The 16,039-nt window shown below is 43.7% G+C and overlaps 1 protein-coding gene across 1 annotated transcript in view; it reads right to left on the minus strand.

Annotated features, from left to right (window-relative positions):
* ZNF185 (zinc finger protein 185 with LIM domain) overlaps positions 1 to 16,039 on the minus strand; it is a 44,259-nt gene that overhangs the window by 17,107 nt on the left and 11,113 nt on the right. Inside the window, exons 2-16 of the mRNA XM_015822309.1 lie at positions 10,708 to 10,789; positions 9,819 to 9,954; positions 8,602 to 8,673; positions 8,323 to 8,358; positions 7,008 to 7,076; positions 5,805 to 5,876; positions 5,564 to 5,644; positions 4,260 to 4,343; positions 3,898 to 3,936; positions 3,701 to 3,784; positions 3,036 to 3,092; positions 2,289 to 2,372; positions 1,700 to 1,777; positions 727 to 765; positions 264 to 368 (exon numbers count right to left, since the gene is read on the minus strand). Coding sequence (XP_015677795.1) covers positions 264 to 368; positions 727 to 765; positions 1,700 to 1,777; positions 2,289 to 2,372; positions 3,036 to 3,092; positions 3,701 to 3,784; positions 3,898 to 3,936; positions 4,260 to 4,343; positions 5,564 to 5,644; positions 5,805 to 5,876; positions 7,008 to 7,076; positions 8,323 to 8,358; positions 8,602 to 8,673; positions 9,819 to 9,954; positions 10,708 to 10,732 — 1,061 coding nt within the window. The 5' untranslated portion in view covers positions 10,733 to 10,789. The remainder of the gene's footprint in view (positions 1 to 263; positions 369 to 726; positions 766 to 1,699; positions 1,778 to 2,288; positions 2,373 to 3,035; positions 3,093 to 3,700; positions 3,785 to 3,897; positions 3,937 to 4,259; positions 4,344 to 5,563; positions 5,645 to 5,804; positions 5,877 to 7,007; positions 7,077 to 8,322; positions 8,359 to 8,601; positions 8,674 to 9,818; positions 9,955 to 10,707; positions 10,790 to 16,039) is intronic.

Genomic DNA, 16,039 nt, shown 5'->3' on the forward strand with positions numbered 1-16,039 from the left:
TAATTTCTGAGGAATTACTTATAGCATCGTTCTTCCAAGCTGGCGCTGTCCAACCGTTCCCATTAACTTTACCTAGCAAGGCCATCAAGTCTAGCACACCTGTGTTTGTTCTGCATCCAAGAACTTTGGAAAACTCAAAATAAATATTTAACTGACGTGCTTGTTGGGATTAAGGCAAGTATTATCCAAGCGTGTTATTTGGAATTTTTCTTCTGGAATGATCTTGGTTTACTGAGTGCTGAGAATTCTCCCCGAGTTCTTACTTTTCTGTCATTGGCTGATGATGGCACAGTTCTGCAGCTTTTGAGTCTGGATCCTTTGGTTTTCTTTCTCCATTGGCGACTTCATGTTTGAGCTCCAGAGCTGATCTGTTGAGAAAATGATTGTCTTCCATAAAGATCCTGTTTCTCATTTTCCCATCTGGCATTCAAAATTCCTGTAAAAAAAATTGCTTGAAACTGCCTTAAATATGGCATTTAATGAACCTTTGTTTTCAAAAGGGCTACAGCACAAAACGTGTTGCATATATCGCTAATCGGTAGCAATTCATTTCTCTCAGCTTCAGAAGCTGATTGGGGGTCTTTAAGAGCATTCTCCCTCCACTCAACCTATCTTCCAGAATTATGGGGTTGAAGGATCAAAAGGGACTAGGATACTATTCTGTAGACATCAGCTTGAATGCTAAGATAGAAATCAAACAAAAGCGTTGTTTTGAAAAGGGCTTACTTGTCAAAAAATGTGTGACTCTGCAATTCATTCTTCTCACTGTGGTTAGAAAACAAGTGACATTAGAAAACATTTCTTCATCCTTTGTACTTACTTCCTAAACCCCCAACTGACCAATAACTAGCTTCTCCATTGTTGGTTGGGGGCATTCACAGGGAAGGGGGGGTCAAAAGAGTTAAGATATTTGCCTGTCACTGCGCAACGGAAGTCCCACTCATTTTTATGTGCCTGGCATGCAAACACCCCTGTTGCCAGCCTTGAAACTCAAAAAACACCAATTGGAGCCATTGCACATTCTTCAGTGAGCAGTAGAAGACTGCAAAAAATGAAATCCCACCAGGGCCCTGTCTTCCACCCTGCCATATACAGTCTGTTTCAAGGGGCATTCAAAACATCTCAGTATTCATAACTGAGGGCTTCAAAAGCAGCCCAGGTTATTCTTTTTCTGCATAATTTATCAAAAGAGAAATGATAGAAATAGTTTACTTGGGCAATTTAGAATTATAGGGTTGGAAGGGACTTTGTAGGTCTTCTAGTCCAGAGGTCCCCAACCTTTTGGGCACCAGGGACCAGTTCCGTGGAGAAAGGTTTTTCCACAGACCGGAGAGTGCATGGTTTTGTGTGTGCCTGCATCCCACGGATGGGGCTTTGCTTGTTTGTGCGGACCAGTTCTTGGCATGCCGTGGCCCGGTATTGGTCCACAGACCGGGGGTTGGAGACTCCTGTTCTAGTCCAACTCCATGCCCAAGGCAGGAGATCTTATACCATCCTAGTTAAATGGTTGTCCAGTCTATTCATGAAAACCTCCAGCGATGTTGGACCCACAACTCTGGGAGGCAAGCTGTTCCATTGATTAATTGATTAATTGATCAGGAATGTCCTTAGTTCCAGGTCTCTCTTTAATGCTTCCACCCATTGCTTCTTGTCCTGCAGGTACTTTAGTGAGAGTAGTTTGGACTCGTGTGGACTTTACCTTTTTTTTGGAGAAGTAGGGATTCTGGGGACAGGATCATGTCCAGAACTCATTTCATACTTCTCATCTGAGTTGTTACTGGAAAAGGAAAACACACTATGGTTGAATAAAAGCATGGGGGAGGTAGCTAAAAGAATCATACTGAGAAATTGAAGATGTGATATTATGGAATGAGAGACAGGTTAGTCTAATGGTTAAGACACCAAGCTAGAAACTAGGAGCCTGGGAGTTCTAGTCCTGCCTTAGCCATGAAAGCTGGCTGGGTGACTTTGAGTCACTCACCAGGAGTTGGTGGGTTCTAGTCCTGTCTTAGCCATGAAAGCTGGCTGGGTGACTTTAGGCCAGTTCCTCTCTTTCAGCCCACATGTTAGTTTTGGGCGAGAAGTCAGTCAGTCAATTCCTGTTGCAACCAATGGGTCACTACTCGGTAGATCCCCCAAAAGCAGACTCTGCACTTGAACATGCCCCCAGTTTAACCAAAAGAAAGTTTAAAAACATCTTGCTCCTTAAAACACACAAGCAGCTTGAAAATCCCCAAATAAGCCAACAAATCTAAGATACCTTATCTGGGGTTTGTCGTGGACATTACCTGCTCTCCACAGATGTAGAGTAATTGAATGAAGTTTCAAGGTAGGGTTTTGAGGCCACATTTCTTCTGCTGCTTGTATCAACACTATAAAAACAAAGAGAAAAAAAGACATTCTTTAATGTGGAGTCCAAGATGTTTGTAGGTGAAAGTTGCTATGATATGTAAGTATTACATCTATTTTTTTGATCACCATATTGGGTGCCAATAGGCTTCAAAGGTCAATTCAGAGTTCTGATCTGTATATATATCTTCCATTGAACCTATTTTTCTCTGCGCTGGACATTTTGGTTCAGCCATGTTGGACATTTGCTAAATGAAAATCTGGGAATCTTCCACAGATATTGCTTAAATTTCATAGAGAGTTTCTTGTCTCTATGGAGACCTTATGATGGGTTGTTTCCTTAATATAATATGACTGAACACAGGAGATGGGCCTTTTTGTAATTTACAGTGGCTATAACCTGATCATGATAGCAACTTGCAATTGAAGTTTACACCTGCAAGCTTACCGGCTACTACAACACATTATTTTACTTGCTGGATGGTAATGTACTATTTTAAAGAATTTGACACACTTAAGTTGCTAATAGCAGTGTCATTATGCCATCACACTGTCTGACTACCTGTCGATAAATATCTTTCCAAAATTCTTTTCTCATTTAAAAGAAATTTCAAAGCAAATTAATGTTTTGCAGCCAGGTTGATTGCCATATTATTGGATGGGGGGGAAATATAGATTATACTAACCTGGTTCTTACAGAAGCACTCTGAGGAGTCTCCAAAGTTCTTCTTTCACCATTAGTGCTGTTGACAAACCCAAAACAGTCCAGTTAATTTGCATATTGTGATTCCTCTATAAACAATGGCATAACTAATCCGACTCAGAAAGATTAATCTTAGTCAAGCAAAGCAGAAGTTTAAATCTATTGCATGCCCTAGTGCAAGTTGGTTGGATGTATATTGTTTTAGGGAATGGGGTGATAAAATAGGGTTATCGAAAACAAGTTGGAAAAGGAGATCTAGCCTTTTATTTTTTTCTAGGGTGGCTTTGTTAGTTCCGAAGAATAAAACTTTATATTAGTGCCTGCTATACACTCTGAAATGAGGTGGCTGGATGGAGTCACTGAAGCAGTAGGAGTGAGCTTAAATGGACTCCAGAAGATGGTAGAGGACAGGAAGGCCTGGAGGAACATTGTCCATGGGGTCGCGATGGGTCAGACACGACTTCGCAACTAACAACAACAACAACATAAACTCTTCTAATGCTCTGTCTTTAATTATCTGCATGGTTTTCAAAAGGAACTCAACCATTTCAGCTAGACATGGTCTTCTCCATACTAAAAGAGGAAAATAAGGATGATGACGGTAAATAATAATACCAATGAGAAGAAGAATAGTAATCGGTTATTTACCTCTTCCCACGACTGTTAAACCATGCTGAGGCAGGTACAGTATGACTCCTGGATCGTGGACCAAAGTCATCTGGTACGTCAATCCTTTCAAGAAAAGAAAACGCCCTTCAAATAAAATATAGAGTTCCTCTCCCCTCTCAGTTGTTATAATAGAAGACATTTCTGTTCACATTGGTAAGCAACGTAATCTTACTTACTTCTTAGCCACAAAGGACGGTACCTCTTGTGTTGGACTTCTGCAAACAGGCAAGATTGTGGTTTACATATAAAAAAAATGAAAAATCTTTTCTGTTCAGAAGATCAGGGTATGCCTTTACGAGTGCATCCATGGTCTTGCAAATTAAAGTTATTTAATAGAATAGAATCACTTTACAAATGCATGCATGTTGCTATAAAAACGGCAGCTTTTCTAAGTTTCATTGTTTTGTGAATTAATGCTACTGGTACTGATTTTCTGAGTTTTGTCTTTGTATTTTCTTGGATTGTGACAATGAAAGAAATGGCCTCTTCCATATTTCCCATGATCTCCAGTCAACATGGCGTTCCTTTTCAGACTTACCCTCCAGTTTTCTTTGCAGCTGAAAGGACATAGGAGCGCTCCCGGCCGGCCGTACGCCTGAGCACGCTGCTAGCAGCTTCTGCCCTACAAAACAAGGGGTGGAAAAGGAGATGACACTCTGGTTCACAAAAACCCCAGGTTCTATTCTGGCCCCATCCCTCAGGAAATGCCGATCTTGGCAAGAGGTTCTTCCTCTTTTCCATGGGTGGAGAAAAGAATAAAGGATCAGGAATTAAATTTGTGTTGGTGAATGATAAACTCAGACAACACGTTTGTTGAATAAGTACTACTGAATTGTATGAAAAAACGAATAAAAACTTTATTTAAAAAAAAAGACATCAAAAATGGAATCTCCAGATGGAGCGGAAAACTCCTTGCATGTTGACAGAACTAAATTAGCTGGACCAAGGATGTGGTTCCTTAGGAAGCAGCTTCCTCTGTTCCCAGCTGTGGAACTTCTGAATGCATTTATTGCTAGATTAAAAAGAGAAGGCTCTAGACCAGTGGTTCTCAACCTTTTTAATGCCGCGACCCCCAACCGGTCGTAAGTCGAGGACTAAACCAGTTGTAAGTCGAGGACTAAACCGGTCGTAAGTCGAGGACTACCCAACCGGTCGTAAGTCGAGGACTTTCCCTGCCCGGGAGCGCCACGCATGCGTGGTTCCGCCCCCTGCGCCGGCCGAGGCGTAGCTGGCAAGCGGCAGAGACGGAGCAGGCCGACCACCAGCTGGCCCAGCCCAAGGGAGGTAAGGCACCCGCTGGAAAAGGGGGAAAAAATGGCGGACAGCCTTGCTTGGCGACCCCCGTGAAATGGTCGATCGACCCCAAATGGGGTCGCGACCCATAGGTTGAGAACCGCTGCTCTAGACTTCACTCAGAAGCACTGCTGACTTTGATATAGACACTGATGATGTTAACTAGCTTGGCAATGAAACATCTGCAAGAAAACCACCAAGCTAATCCAAGGATCCCACAGTTCTCCTAGCCCTCCTCGTCCTTGTCCTCCCCCTTACAACTCCCCAGCCTTCTAGCACTGATGATGGTTCCTAGCTGGGTAAGGAAATGTCTGCAAAGAAACAACCAAGCTCAGAGAACCCCAAGGACCTCACAGTCCTTCTTCTCATCCTCTTTCCCTCCTCCCTTTTCTTTTTTTCTCCTCCTTCTTTATCCTCCTTCCTCTCTACAAACCCCGTTCCCTTCTAACACTGATGATGTTACCTACTTGGGTAAAGAAATGTCTGCAAGAAAACCACCAAGCTTGGAGAACACCGGGGACTCCATAATCCCAGACTTTATCAAGGTACCTCTTTTTCTGCTCCTCTGGAGAAACAAAGCGTTGTCCATCTCCGGGGTGTGAGAGTTCACGCTTAATATTATAGGGAGCTCTAAAGCACAAGATAAAAAAGAAAGTGGGTGGTGAGATTTTTCCGCCCCCCAGTTAATTACCCGCAAAGAAACACTAATCCTCAGGTTGAAGGATGACTCCTATCGGTGCTTCCAGGTGGCACAGCAGCTGCTCCTACATCTTTACTTGAAGATACTCACAGTTTTTTGTAATCCTCAGTGGACATCTTGGGCCCTTGGCTGGAGGGGGAGGTCTGGCTTGGGCTCTTGATACTGAAAAGAAGGGAGAGGTACACCAAGAGATTCAACAATCTGCTGCTGGTTGAGAAGAGAATCATATACCCCAAAACTAATGGGGTGTTTTAATGTCATTGTTGTAAATAAGTATTTTTTTCATTTTAAAAGCAGATTTCTGGATTTTCCTTTGAGGTAAGAAAACACATAGATAACAAGTTATGGTACTTTCCCATTGGAAAAGATTCCAAAATTCACATGCTTCCAAACTTATAAGGATTTCTAAAGTCTTTGAAAATGTGGCTTTGTTCCCAGGGCAGTTTTCTTTCAGAATATCACGAGAAATTTTGTCTGGGTACATACAGTATATCTTTTATTTTTCAATTGTTTTTAATCACTGTCTCTCACGCCCACTTTTTCCTTTTAAGTATGTGCACTGCCCAGAGTCATTTGGGAAGCAGGCAGCTCCCCAAATCTAATGGAATAAATAAATAACAAAATAAGATTCTCAACCGCGGCACCCTAATGAAACAGATTTTAATTTTCAGTAACAAAGAAAACAAATTAAATGCATCCTGTGTATTTATTTATGAGGATTTAAAGGAAACGCCGTTCTAACCGGCTCTGGATGTTCTACCTGATAAAAAGCCAAAGCGATAAAATAAGGAACCAAAAATGAGGAGTCCATTATCCAAACGTACACAAAACACAACACAATCTTACAAGGCAACATCTTAGAGGGATCCTGTCCCACTTCAAGGCCTGTGGAGCAGATCCAGATGTTCAGCATGTTGTAGGACATCATTGGTAGAGGGGAGTTATACAGATCTCCAACCCTGGTGATTGCTGGAAAAATACTATTCTAGACAGCAGATGTCACAACCTACTTTTGAGGTCTCAACACATGGCACTGTTTAACTGAATTTTAATTAATTAAAGGCACAGCTGGACTAAAGGGCCAGAATAGGAATGACAAGCCACAAGATATCGCATGCAGGAAAATGCATGCAGTTCTTTGTGGGTTGAAGGCACGGCTCTAGCAAGAGAGAATTGGAGCTCTCTGTTACATCCGGTCATGGGTATCGTAGAAATCCAGCAAAAAGTGTTGCAGGTGACTGACTTACAACTTCCTCTTAGTACCAGGCTAACAAAGTTGACTCTTAGACCAACCTTTTCTGTGTCCCGTTGGATGCTGGCTTGGAAGGAGATGACTTATCAATGGTCTTGGTGAAAACTCCCCTAGAAGAAAAAGAGACACCTAGAAAATTCCTGGGGCAAATTTCATCAGGTGAATAGACTGGGACCTTTGCAACCTGAAACTGTGCTGGTTAGTGCCTTTTTACAGAACACTCCATTGCATTCCCTCGTCCTACTTAGGTTTGTATGGGTAGTTCTGACATTCTGCTGGGATTCTAAAACAATTCAGTTGACTGCTTTTGTATCAACTCCGCCCTCTGTTCTGTGTTATTGAAGCCACAAAACGATCAGCACTCACAGCAGGAATTCCAGATACTGAAAGAAATGAACCATTCCCTCTTTCCTATTTCAGTTTAGAACATAGAACCTAGAATAGGCTTGGAAGGTGCCTTGGAGGTCTTCTAGTCCAACCCCCTGCTCAAGCAGGAGACCCTGAACAAATGGCTGTCCAATCTCTTCTTGAAAACCTTCAGTGATGGAGCATCCACAACTTCCAGAGGTAAGCTTGCCTTCAGAGGTTGTGGGTGCCCCATCGCCGGAGGCCTTTAAGAAGAGATTGGACAGCTAGGGTCTCCTGCTTGAGCAGGGGGTTGGGTTAGAAGACCTCCAAGGTCCCTTCCAGCTCTGTTATTCTGTGTTCTAAACCAGAGGTCTCCAACCTTTTGGGCACCAGGGACCAGTTATGTGGAGAGAGATTTTTCCGCGGACCAGACAGTGCATGGTTTTGTGTGCTGTCTGCATCCCATGGATGGGGCTTTTCTTGTTTGTGCGACCTGGTTGCTGGCATGCCGCAGCCCTGTACTGGTCCACACACCGGGGGTTGGGGACCCCTGTTCTAAACCATTCCACTGATTAATTGTTCTCACTCTCAGGAAATTTCTCCTTAGTTCTTGGCTGGATCTCTCTTTAATGATCTTCCACCCATTGCTTCAAGTCCTGCCCTCAGGTGGAGATTATGTTGACCCCCTCTTCTCTGTGTCAGTCGCTCAAACACTGCAAGACTGCTATCATATCACCCCTAGTCCTTCTCCTTGTTAGACTAGACGCATCTAGTTCTCTCAATTGTTCATTGCATGGTGTACCTTCCAGACCTCTAATCATCCTTGTTGCTCTTCTCTGCACTCTTTCTAGGGTCTAACATCGTTTTTGTATCTTGGTGAGACCAGAACCGGATGCAGCATTCCAAGTGTGGTTTCAACAGAGTACAGTATAAAGCGGTACTATAACTTCATGCGAACTTGAAACTGTGGATGCAATTATTTCCCCTCTGCGATTTCTTTTGACTCACCTGATGAGATACCCAGATGAGGTGGCAGTAGAAGAACTAGATGGAAGAGAAAGACAAAACCTTTGAGCTGTTTAATCAGAGAGGAGCACCCCATGACTTTCTTGACGACTGAAAGGAACCCACGTTTTCCCCGGTTACACAAGCGTCCTTGGTGCTCTGAGCATTTTATCTTGCGCTTAAAACTCAAGGGATCAATCTTTGCGGAAGTGTCTTTTTAAAAAATAATAATAATGGGTATAATATCACCATTAACATATAATGAAATAGCAACCTACTCACTTTGGGGAAAGATTTTTGTGTGCTGAAGGAGACTGTGGTTCTCTGTGGGAAGATGGAGCTGTAGAAGGTGTCCTGAAGAAGACAGAGATTGTCAAAATAAGGACATTAGTGTTCTAGTGCAGGGCTTTTCAACCAGTGGTACGGGTACCACCTGTGGTACATTGGCACTTGGCAGGTGGTACGCGAGCATCCTAGAAAAGTGGTAATGGGGGAGGGGAATGAGCTGAACCGGTGGCAGCACCGCACAAGCCTGAGTGAGAGATGGCTGGAGCTGCAGGGCTGTCAGGGCTCAGCGGAAGCACCAGGATCAGTGCTGCTTTCCAGCTGATCGGCGCTTCTTCGGGGCTGTCAGGGCTCAGTGGAAGCGCCAGGATCAGCACCAGACTCCAGCTGGAGCTCGGCGCTGATCCTGGCACTTCTGCTGAGCCCAGAAGAAGCGCCGATCAGCTGGAATTTTGCAGCCTCTCCAGGGTCTTGTGTTTTACATTCAGATCCTTGGCAACCGATTCATATTTATGACGATCACAGTGTCCCAGGGTCATGTGAAGTGACCCAAACCTGCTGCAACCACCCAGCAGATGAGGGGAATAAAAACCAAACACCCCCTCACCCCACCCCTGCTGCCAATCCTCAACAGAAATGCTCACAACAATGAAAACCTTGGACAGGAGGAAGAGCGCCGCTGGGCAGGCAGGCAGGTGTCTTGCTCGGCTGTGGCTTGAGGGGCACTTTTTTCAGTGCCATTGTAACTTCGAACAGTCACTAAGCGAACTGTTGTAAGTCGAGGACTATCTGTACTTTATCACTTTTTTCTTTTGGGGGGGGGTCATCAAGTTTTTGACACCTTGCTAGGCGACTGGTGGTACTCGGATATTGTCCTATCCTAAAAGTGGCACAATGGGTGAAAAGGTTGAAAAGCCCTGTTCTAGTGGGACGAAGGCAGGACAAAGCACCTCAAATTAGCAATGGATCTGGCACTGAGCTCTGAAAGAGATGATTTGTGCACGAAGGCCTCAGCCATGCTGAGGGAAAAGGGAGAGGTTTCCAAGCTGAGCCATGCTGGCTCAGGAATTCTGGGAGTTGAAGTCCACAAGTCATAAAAGAGCCAAGGTGGCCTACCCGTGACCTAGGTAAAAAGAAGCCCCTTTTTTTTTTCAAGGGAAGAAAACGTTCAAGAAACTGGAGCAAATTTTAGGGCAGAGTTGCTTCATACTCACAAAGGACTGTGGTTCTGCTTCTCCTCAGAATCAGACCTGTGATGGATCCAACTCTTGTCCCCTTTCAGAGTTGTCCTTACTTTCATTTGGGTAATAATCCGTTTCCGGTCTTCCTCACTCGGTAGGATGGTGCCATCTTTAAAAAAAAATGGATCAAGAAGAAGTTGGAACCCCCCCCAAAAAACAGAGAATCCAATGAGTATTAGATGAACTTAGAGAGCCTGGACTACAGACTTGTCTTTGGGACCTTCTCATTCTACACCGTCTGGTTTTGACCAGATTATTCAAGAGGAAAAGGGGCTTTAAAGATCTCAAGGTTGTTTTTGGAAAAAGAGAAATTTCACTGGCATAAATACTACTACTACTACTACTACTACTACTACTACTACTACTACTAATAATAATAATAATAATAATAATAATAATAATAATGATGATGATGATGATAAAGTTGGAAGGGACCTTGGAGGTCATCTAGTCCAACCCCCTGCTTAGGCAGGGTTTCCATCAGCAACGTTTAGGCTATCTCAGAAGGTCTCAACAAATAAACACAGTTTGAATGCATTATAATTGTTAACTGAGAAAATTTGTCTCAGGCATAATTTGTATCTGCACAATTATTTAAATCCAGCATAATTGAAACCCTTAATTGTTCTGTCTATCTGATGCCATCAGCTGTAGCTCATAAAAGCTTACGACTTTTAATAAAACGTGTTAGTCTTAAAAAGAGCTATCAGACTCCTCCTGACTCATCTCTTATTTGTTTTGTCTGATTTCTGGACTTTTCACAGTAATAAAGTTGTGTTGTCATTTGTAGCATAACTCCAAGGCATCTCAGGTTTAAAGGAAGCCCATTATACAATTAGGAATGAAGCATCCCATCATATACCTTTCATGGCGCCAAGAGACAGCATGATTCACACGGGCTCTCTCGCACCGCGTAGTTTCCAGAGTTTGGCACAAAGATGTAACTAGGAGGGAAGAAATGAAAAACCAGATTATTCCTGTAAAACGAAGCAGAAGGCAAGCAGATGGTCCTCAGTCTTCTCTTGATGCTCCAAAAAAGCCATACTCACAACACACACCTGTTATGGAAACTAGGATCTCTTGTAGATTAGGAGGGGGGGAATCAAGACAGTCCCTCAGTGTTGTGCTTGAAGCATTTTTACATACAACAGACATCAAAAATGGGTAGGGGTTTGATCGTTCCACTGTGGCAGCTATCCTGATTTTTTTTTTAAACAATACCCTGCAGATATGTCTCTATGGGATTAATATCACATAGTTAATGTTACTTAATTTTTAATATAATTTTGTTGAAAGTTTTAAAACCAAAGATAAAACACTAATACAAATTGATATAGAATAAGAAAGAAAAAAAGAAAAAGGAATGGAGAGAGAGAGAGAGAGAGAGAGAGAGAGAGAGAGAGAGAGAGAGAGAGAGAGAGAGAGAGAGAGAGAGAGCTAAAAATGCAAGAAAGAAAAAATAAAAGTAGAAAGGAAAGAAAAAAAGATACAAAGAACTGGCTTCTGTTTTTCCTTACAGCCCTTATCTCAACTTTTCTCAAGTTTTCTCTAAAATTAGATCTCTTTTCTTTCTATAATCTATCCTATCTAAATAATCAAAACCATAAGTCATGCTTATTTTTTTTTCTATTTTTACTTATAAAAACTCCATAAGGAGCTAGATTTGATCTTACTTAGAGTGAGAGAACATGGAGCTACTCAGAACTCACCTATGAACTTCAGAGCTAAATGGAGTTGGGCTTGGAATCCAACTCTTTGCAATCTTTGGCCCGCCATTCATAGTCAGGATGAGCAACATTTTCTTAATAGAAGGCCAAACATTTTGGGGACAAATGTTGGGAAGGGGGGAACAAGATTAGCACTGGAGCAGAGCGATTGCACAACGCTCTTTTAGGAAGGAGCTAAGATTTCCAAGAGGGATTGGTGTTTTTGGGATGTGGATTTAAACTTTCGGTTCTCGTGGGTGTTTTGAAGTGTACTAAGTCCATAACAAACTTTGTTGTCTTCTCTACCCTCCATCCCCACCTAGGATCAATCTACTGAACCTCTGCATTTCTTATTTGTGTGCATTCTTGCGTATTTGCCACCACAGATGGATCTGTAGAGGTGGGGTGCTCCTGAATTCCATAAGTGTGATTTCAGGAGCTGTAGGGTCCAAAAGAAGAGTGGTCCATGCACCATTTTTCAGTGCTGTGAGGGCTAATCTTGCAGGCTTACCCTCCAGTCTCACTTACTAGGAGCCCTGGCAGCTCATAAATGCAGTATTTATGCAGTATTGCAGGCTAGCTCTGTCCACACCCTGGAGTTCGATTCTGACCAGCTCAAGGATTACTCAGTTTTCCATCCTTCCAAAGTCAGTAAAATGAGGACTCAGATTGTTGGGGTCCATATGCTGATCTTGTCAACTGCTCAGAGAGGGCTGTAAAGCACTATGGCAGGGGTCTTCAAACTTGGCCCTTTGATGACTTGTGGACTTCAACTCCCAGAATTCCTCAGCCAGGCACACTGGTCGAGGAATTCTGGGAGTTGAAGTCCACAAGTCATAAAAGGGCCACGTTTGAAGACCCCTGCACTATGGGGTGGTATATGCAGCAAGTAAGTGCTATTGCTATGCTACTAGTAAAATATGGTAGGAGGAAGCTGTCACTAAAGAGCAGGGTTGAGATTGGCAGTATGATTCATGCTCGGAAAAACTGAGCATTGGCAAGAACGGCTTGTTGTTGCCCAAAGCCATCACTGAAGCAAACTGCCAGCATGCCTGGCTTTGCATAAATCTGCCAAGCCAGAAATTCAAGTGCAGCCTGAATGTTTGAGATGAGCTTTTCCACGTTCAAATGAGAGATGGGTGGAGATGGTTTAGAGCCGCGGAGGAAAAACTTGACTCTTCAGTCTCCCATCAAGAGACTAGATCTGCAGTTGGATAAAGGGGAGGTCTTGTGGATGCATCATGTTGTGGAGAACAGCCCAGAATAGTGTGAGAAAGGGAAGGGAAGGGAAGGAAAGGGAAGGAAAGGAGGAGGGGAGAGGAGAGGAGAGGAGAGGAGAGGGAAGGGGCAGAGGAGGGAAGGAAGGAAGGAGTTGGGGAAAGGAAGGAAGGAAGGAAGGAAGGAAGGAAGGAAGGAAGGAAGGAAGGAACCTGGAACTGGAGAATCCTGTGAAGTGTTTTTGAAGAATAAAATAGTAAACATGGACAAGCTCTCACTAATGTTGGTTGGACAACAGGAAAAAAGGAATGGAAATGATCGTGCTGGAAAGCGACATGTCTACTTAATTTCTCCTACACGGAACGATCAGTTCTGTTTTGCTACAAAGCTACCACATCCCTACAGAGGAAGGAAGGACAACCGGTTCCCATCTTGCATTGATTACTGTAGCATCCAAGCTACTGTACGATGGTCTCAGCAGAGAAATAAAGAAAGGAGCTGGGTTAAATTCAAATGACATCGTATGGGAAAGGAGAGGGGAGTAAAGGCATCCCTGTCTGCAGACTTCTGGGAAAGAAAGCATGAGGACTAATGAGCGGAGAACCATCCCCAAGAGTAAAAGGCAGCTGCTGTAGGCCGGTCCACACTGGACCACAGATGGGAAGTACAAGTTGCAGAGGAACAACAAGTCAAATCTCACAGTGGCTGTAATCCATACAGAGCATCACCCAAATCTCCCTGCAGTCCGGAGTGGACTGTCTGAAGTTGGCTTAAGAAACAGCTGGAAGCCCCATGGAAGACAAGCAGCCTTGGCCACAGGGCAAAGTTAGTCTTAGGGGCATCACAAACACCACCCTTCGTGGAGAACCCTTTGAAGGGCGTGCCAGACAAGCTCCATTTTTGCCATTGCGTACTTCAGTGTTGTGGGAACACACACATTTCGGAGAACTGGGTGGGGACAGAAACCATGCAGGACGGTTTGTCAACACCGCTTTTTGGTAACTAGGCTGTCACATAAAGTCAAGGAGATGCCGTTGTGGTAAGGAAGCAAGCTGACACAAAGAGTTGGAACGGATCTTGGAGGTCTTTGAGTCCAACGCCCTGTTCAAGCAGGAGAGTGGAAGCCCTCAGCCACTTCATAAAAAATGTAATTCTTTTAAATTGAAGGAGGTTGCTATCAACGACTCCAGAAATGGAATAGGATAGGATTCATATTAACCTGTATTTTAACATGCATTAGGACAGGGGCCTTTTGGGCACCAGGGATTGGTTCTGCTGAGTGAGGTTTTTCCCGTGGACCGGAGGGGGACATGATTTCGTATCCCGCTGCCTGCATCCCACGAATGGGGCTTCATTTGTTTGTGTGGCCCGGTTCTAGGCATGCTGCGGTCTGGTCCATAGACCGGGGATTGGGGAGCCCTGCATTAGTGTACCTAAATCCTCCACTTTCAAATCCAGAGTTCTCTTCGCCAAGTTGGCATGAAACCATCAAGAGTACAGAGAAGAGCAACAAAGATGATCAGGGGACTGGAGGCTAAGACATATGAAGAATGGTTGCTGGAATTGGGTATGTCTAGTTTAACGAAGAGAAGGACGAGGGGGGACATGATAGCAGTCTTCCAGTATCTCAGGGGCTGCCCCAAAGAAGATGGAGTCAAGCTCTTCTCCAAAGCACCTGAAGGCAGGACGAAAAGCAAGGGATGGAAACTGATCAAGGAGAGAAGCAACCTAGAACTAAGGAGAAACTTCCTGACAGTTAGAACAATTAACCAGTGGAACAACCTGCCTCCAGAAGCGGTGAATGCTCCAACACTGGATGTTTTTAAGAAGAGACTGGACAGCCATTTGTCCGAAACGGTGTAGGGTTTCCTGCCTGAGTAGGGGGTTGGACTCGATGACCTCCAAGATCCCTTCCAACTTTTTTATTATTATTATTATTATTATTATTATTATTATTATTATTATTATTATTATTATTATTATTATTATTATTATTATTATTATTATTATTATTATTATTATCTCATTTACAGCCCATATCTCTGGTAGTGAAATACTTCAAATCCTGTCGGAAATCTAATTAAAACTGGTTCTGCCCACTCATTTCTTCTCTTGGCTTCCACTCCTGTTTTTGAGCTGAGAAATGTCAACAAAGGACATTTTTTTCCCTTCTCCCAAGCTGCTGAATCAGGAGCAGAAAGTTCCTACCCTCTCCAATCAGGGCTTGGGGACTTGTTGACTGCAGGCAATTCACCTGTTTATCTTCAACTCCCACTCAGAACTGGAACTGAGTAAATCTAACAACTACTAATATCCAGAAACCAGCATAGCAAGAAAAGTTTTTTGTTTTTTTTCCTGGAGAAAGGCTTAGATTTTATTCGTGCTAAGGTAGCATTTGGTTGATGCTCGGAGAGGAACGTATCCCAACAAATGAAGGCTAAATTGGGAGGGTAAAAAACAACCCCCTGCAGCAAGACAATCGGTGTTGAGGGTTTTTTTTTTTGTTTTTTTTTTTAAATCCTACGTGAATTTTTTCTTGTGGTCATCAGGTCTTGAACTCAAGAGGACCTGGGGATAGGTTTGGATGGAAGTGCCAATGAGAGCTTTTGAAGCATGTGCTTGGGTCAACAGGCAGCGAAATATTGAATTTCTTATGAGAGACGAGCAACTAAGACAGCGGTTCTCAACCTATGGGTCGCGACCCCATTTGTGGTCAATCGACCATTTCACGGGGTCGCCAAGCAAGGCTGTCCGCCATTTTTTTCCCCTTTTCCGGCGGGTGCCTTACCTCCCTTGGGCTGAGCCAGCTGGTGGTCGGCCTGCTCCGTCTCTGCCGCTTGCCAGCTATGCCTCGGCCGGCGCAGGGGGCGGAACCATTTAATTTAATTTAATTTAATAATTTAATTTATATACCGCCCTTCTCCCGTAGGACTCAGGGCGGTGCACAGCATATTAAAACAGATACAAACAAAATACATCAAAAAACAAAAAACCCCATAAAACCAAATTAAAAGCCAAATATTGGAAGCTGTGTGTCAATTAAAATTTTCTTAAAATCATCCCTACCTAATATCCTCCCTAGGTCAGTCCCGCTTGCTGAAAAAGCCATGTCTTGAGGGCGCGGCGGAAAGTAAGGAGATCCGGAATCATCCGGATCTCGGGGGGTAGTTCGTTCCAGAGGGTGGGGGCACCCACAGAGAAGGCCCTCCCCCTGGGGGTCGCCAGCCTACATTGCTTGGCCGACGGCACCCTGAGGAGGCCCGCTCTGTG

This window comes from Protobothrops mucrosquamatus, unplaced genomic scaffold (genome assembly GCF_001527695.2).
Source record: "Protobothrops mucrosquamatus isolate PMUCROS unplaced genomic scaffold, P.Mucros_1.0 scaffold1520, whole genome shotgun sequence".
Classification (NCBI taxonomy): domain Eukaryota; kingdom Metazoa; phylum Chordata; class Lepidosauria; order Squamata; family Viperidae; genus Protobothrops; species Protobothrops mucrosquamatus.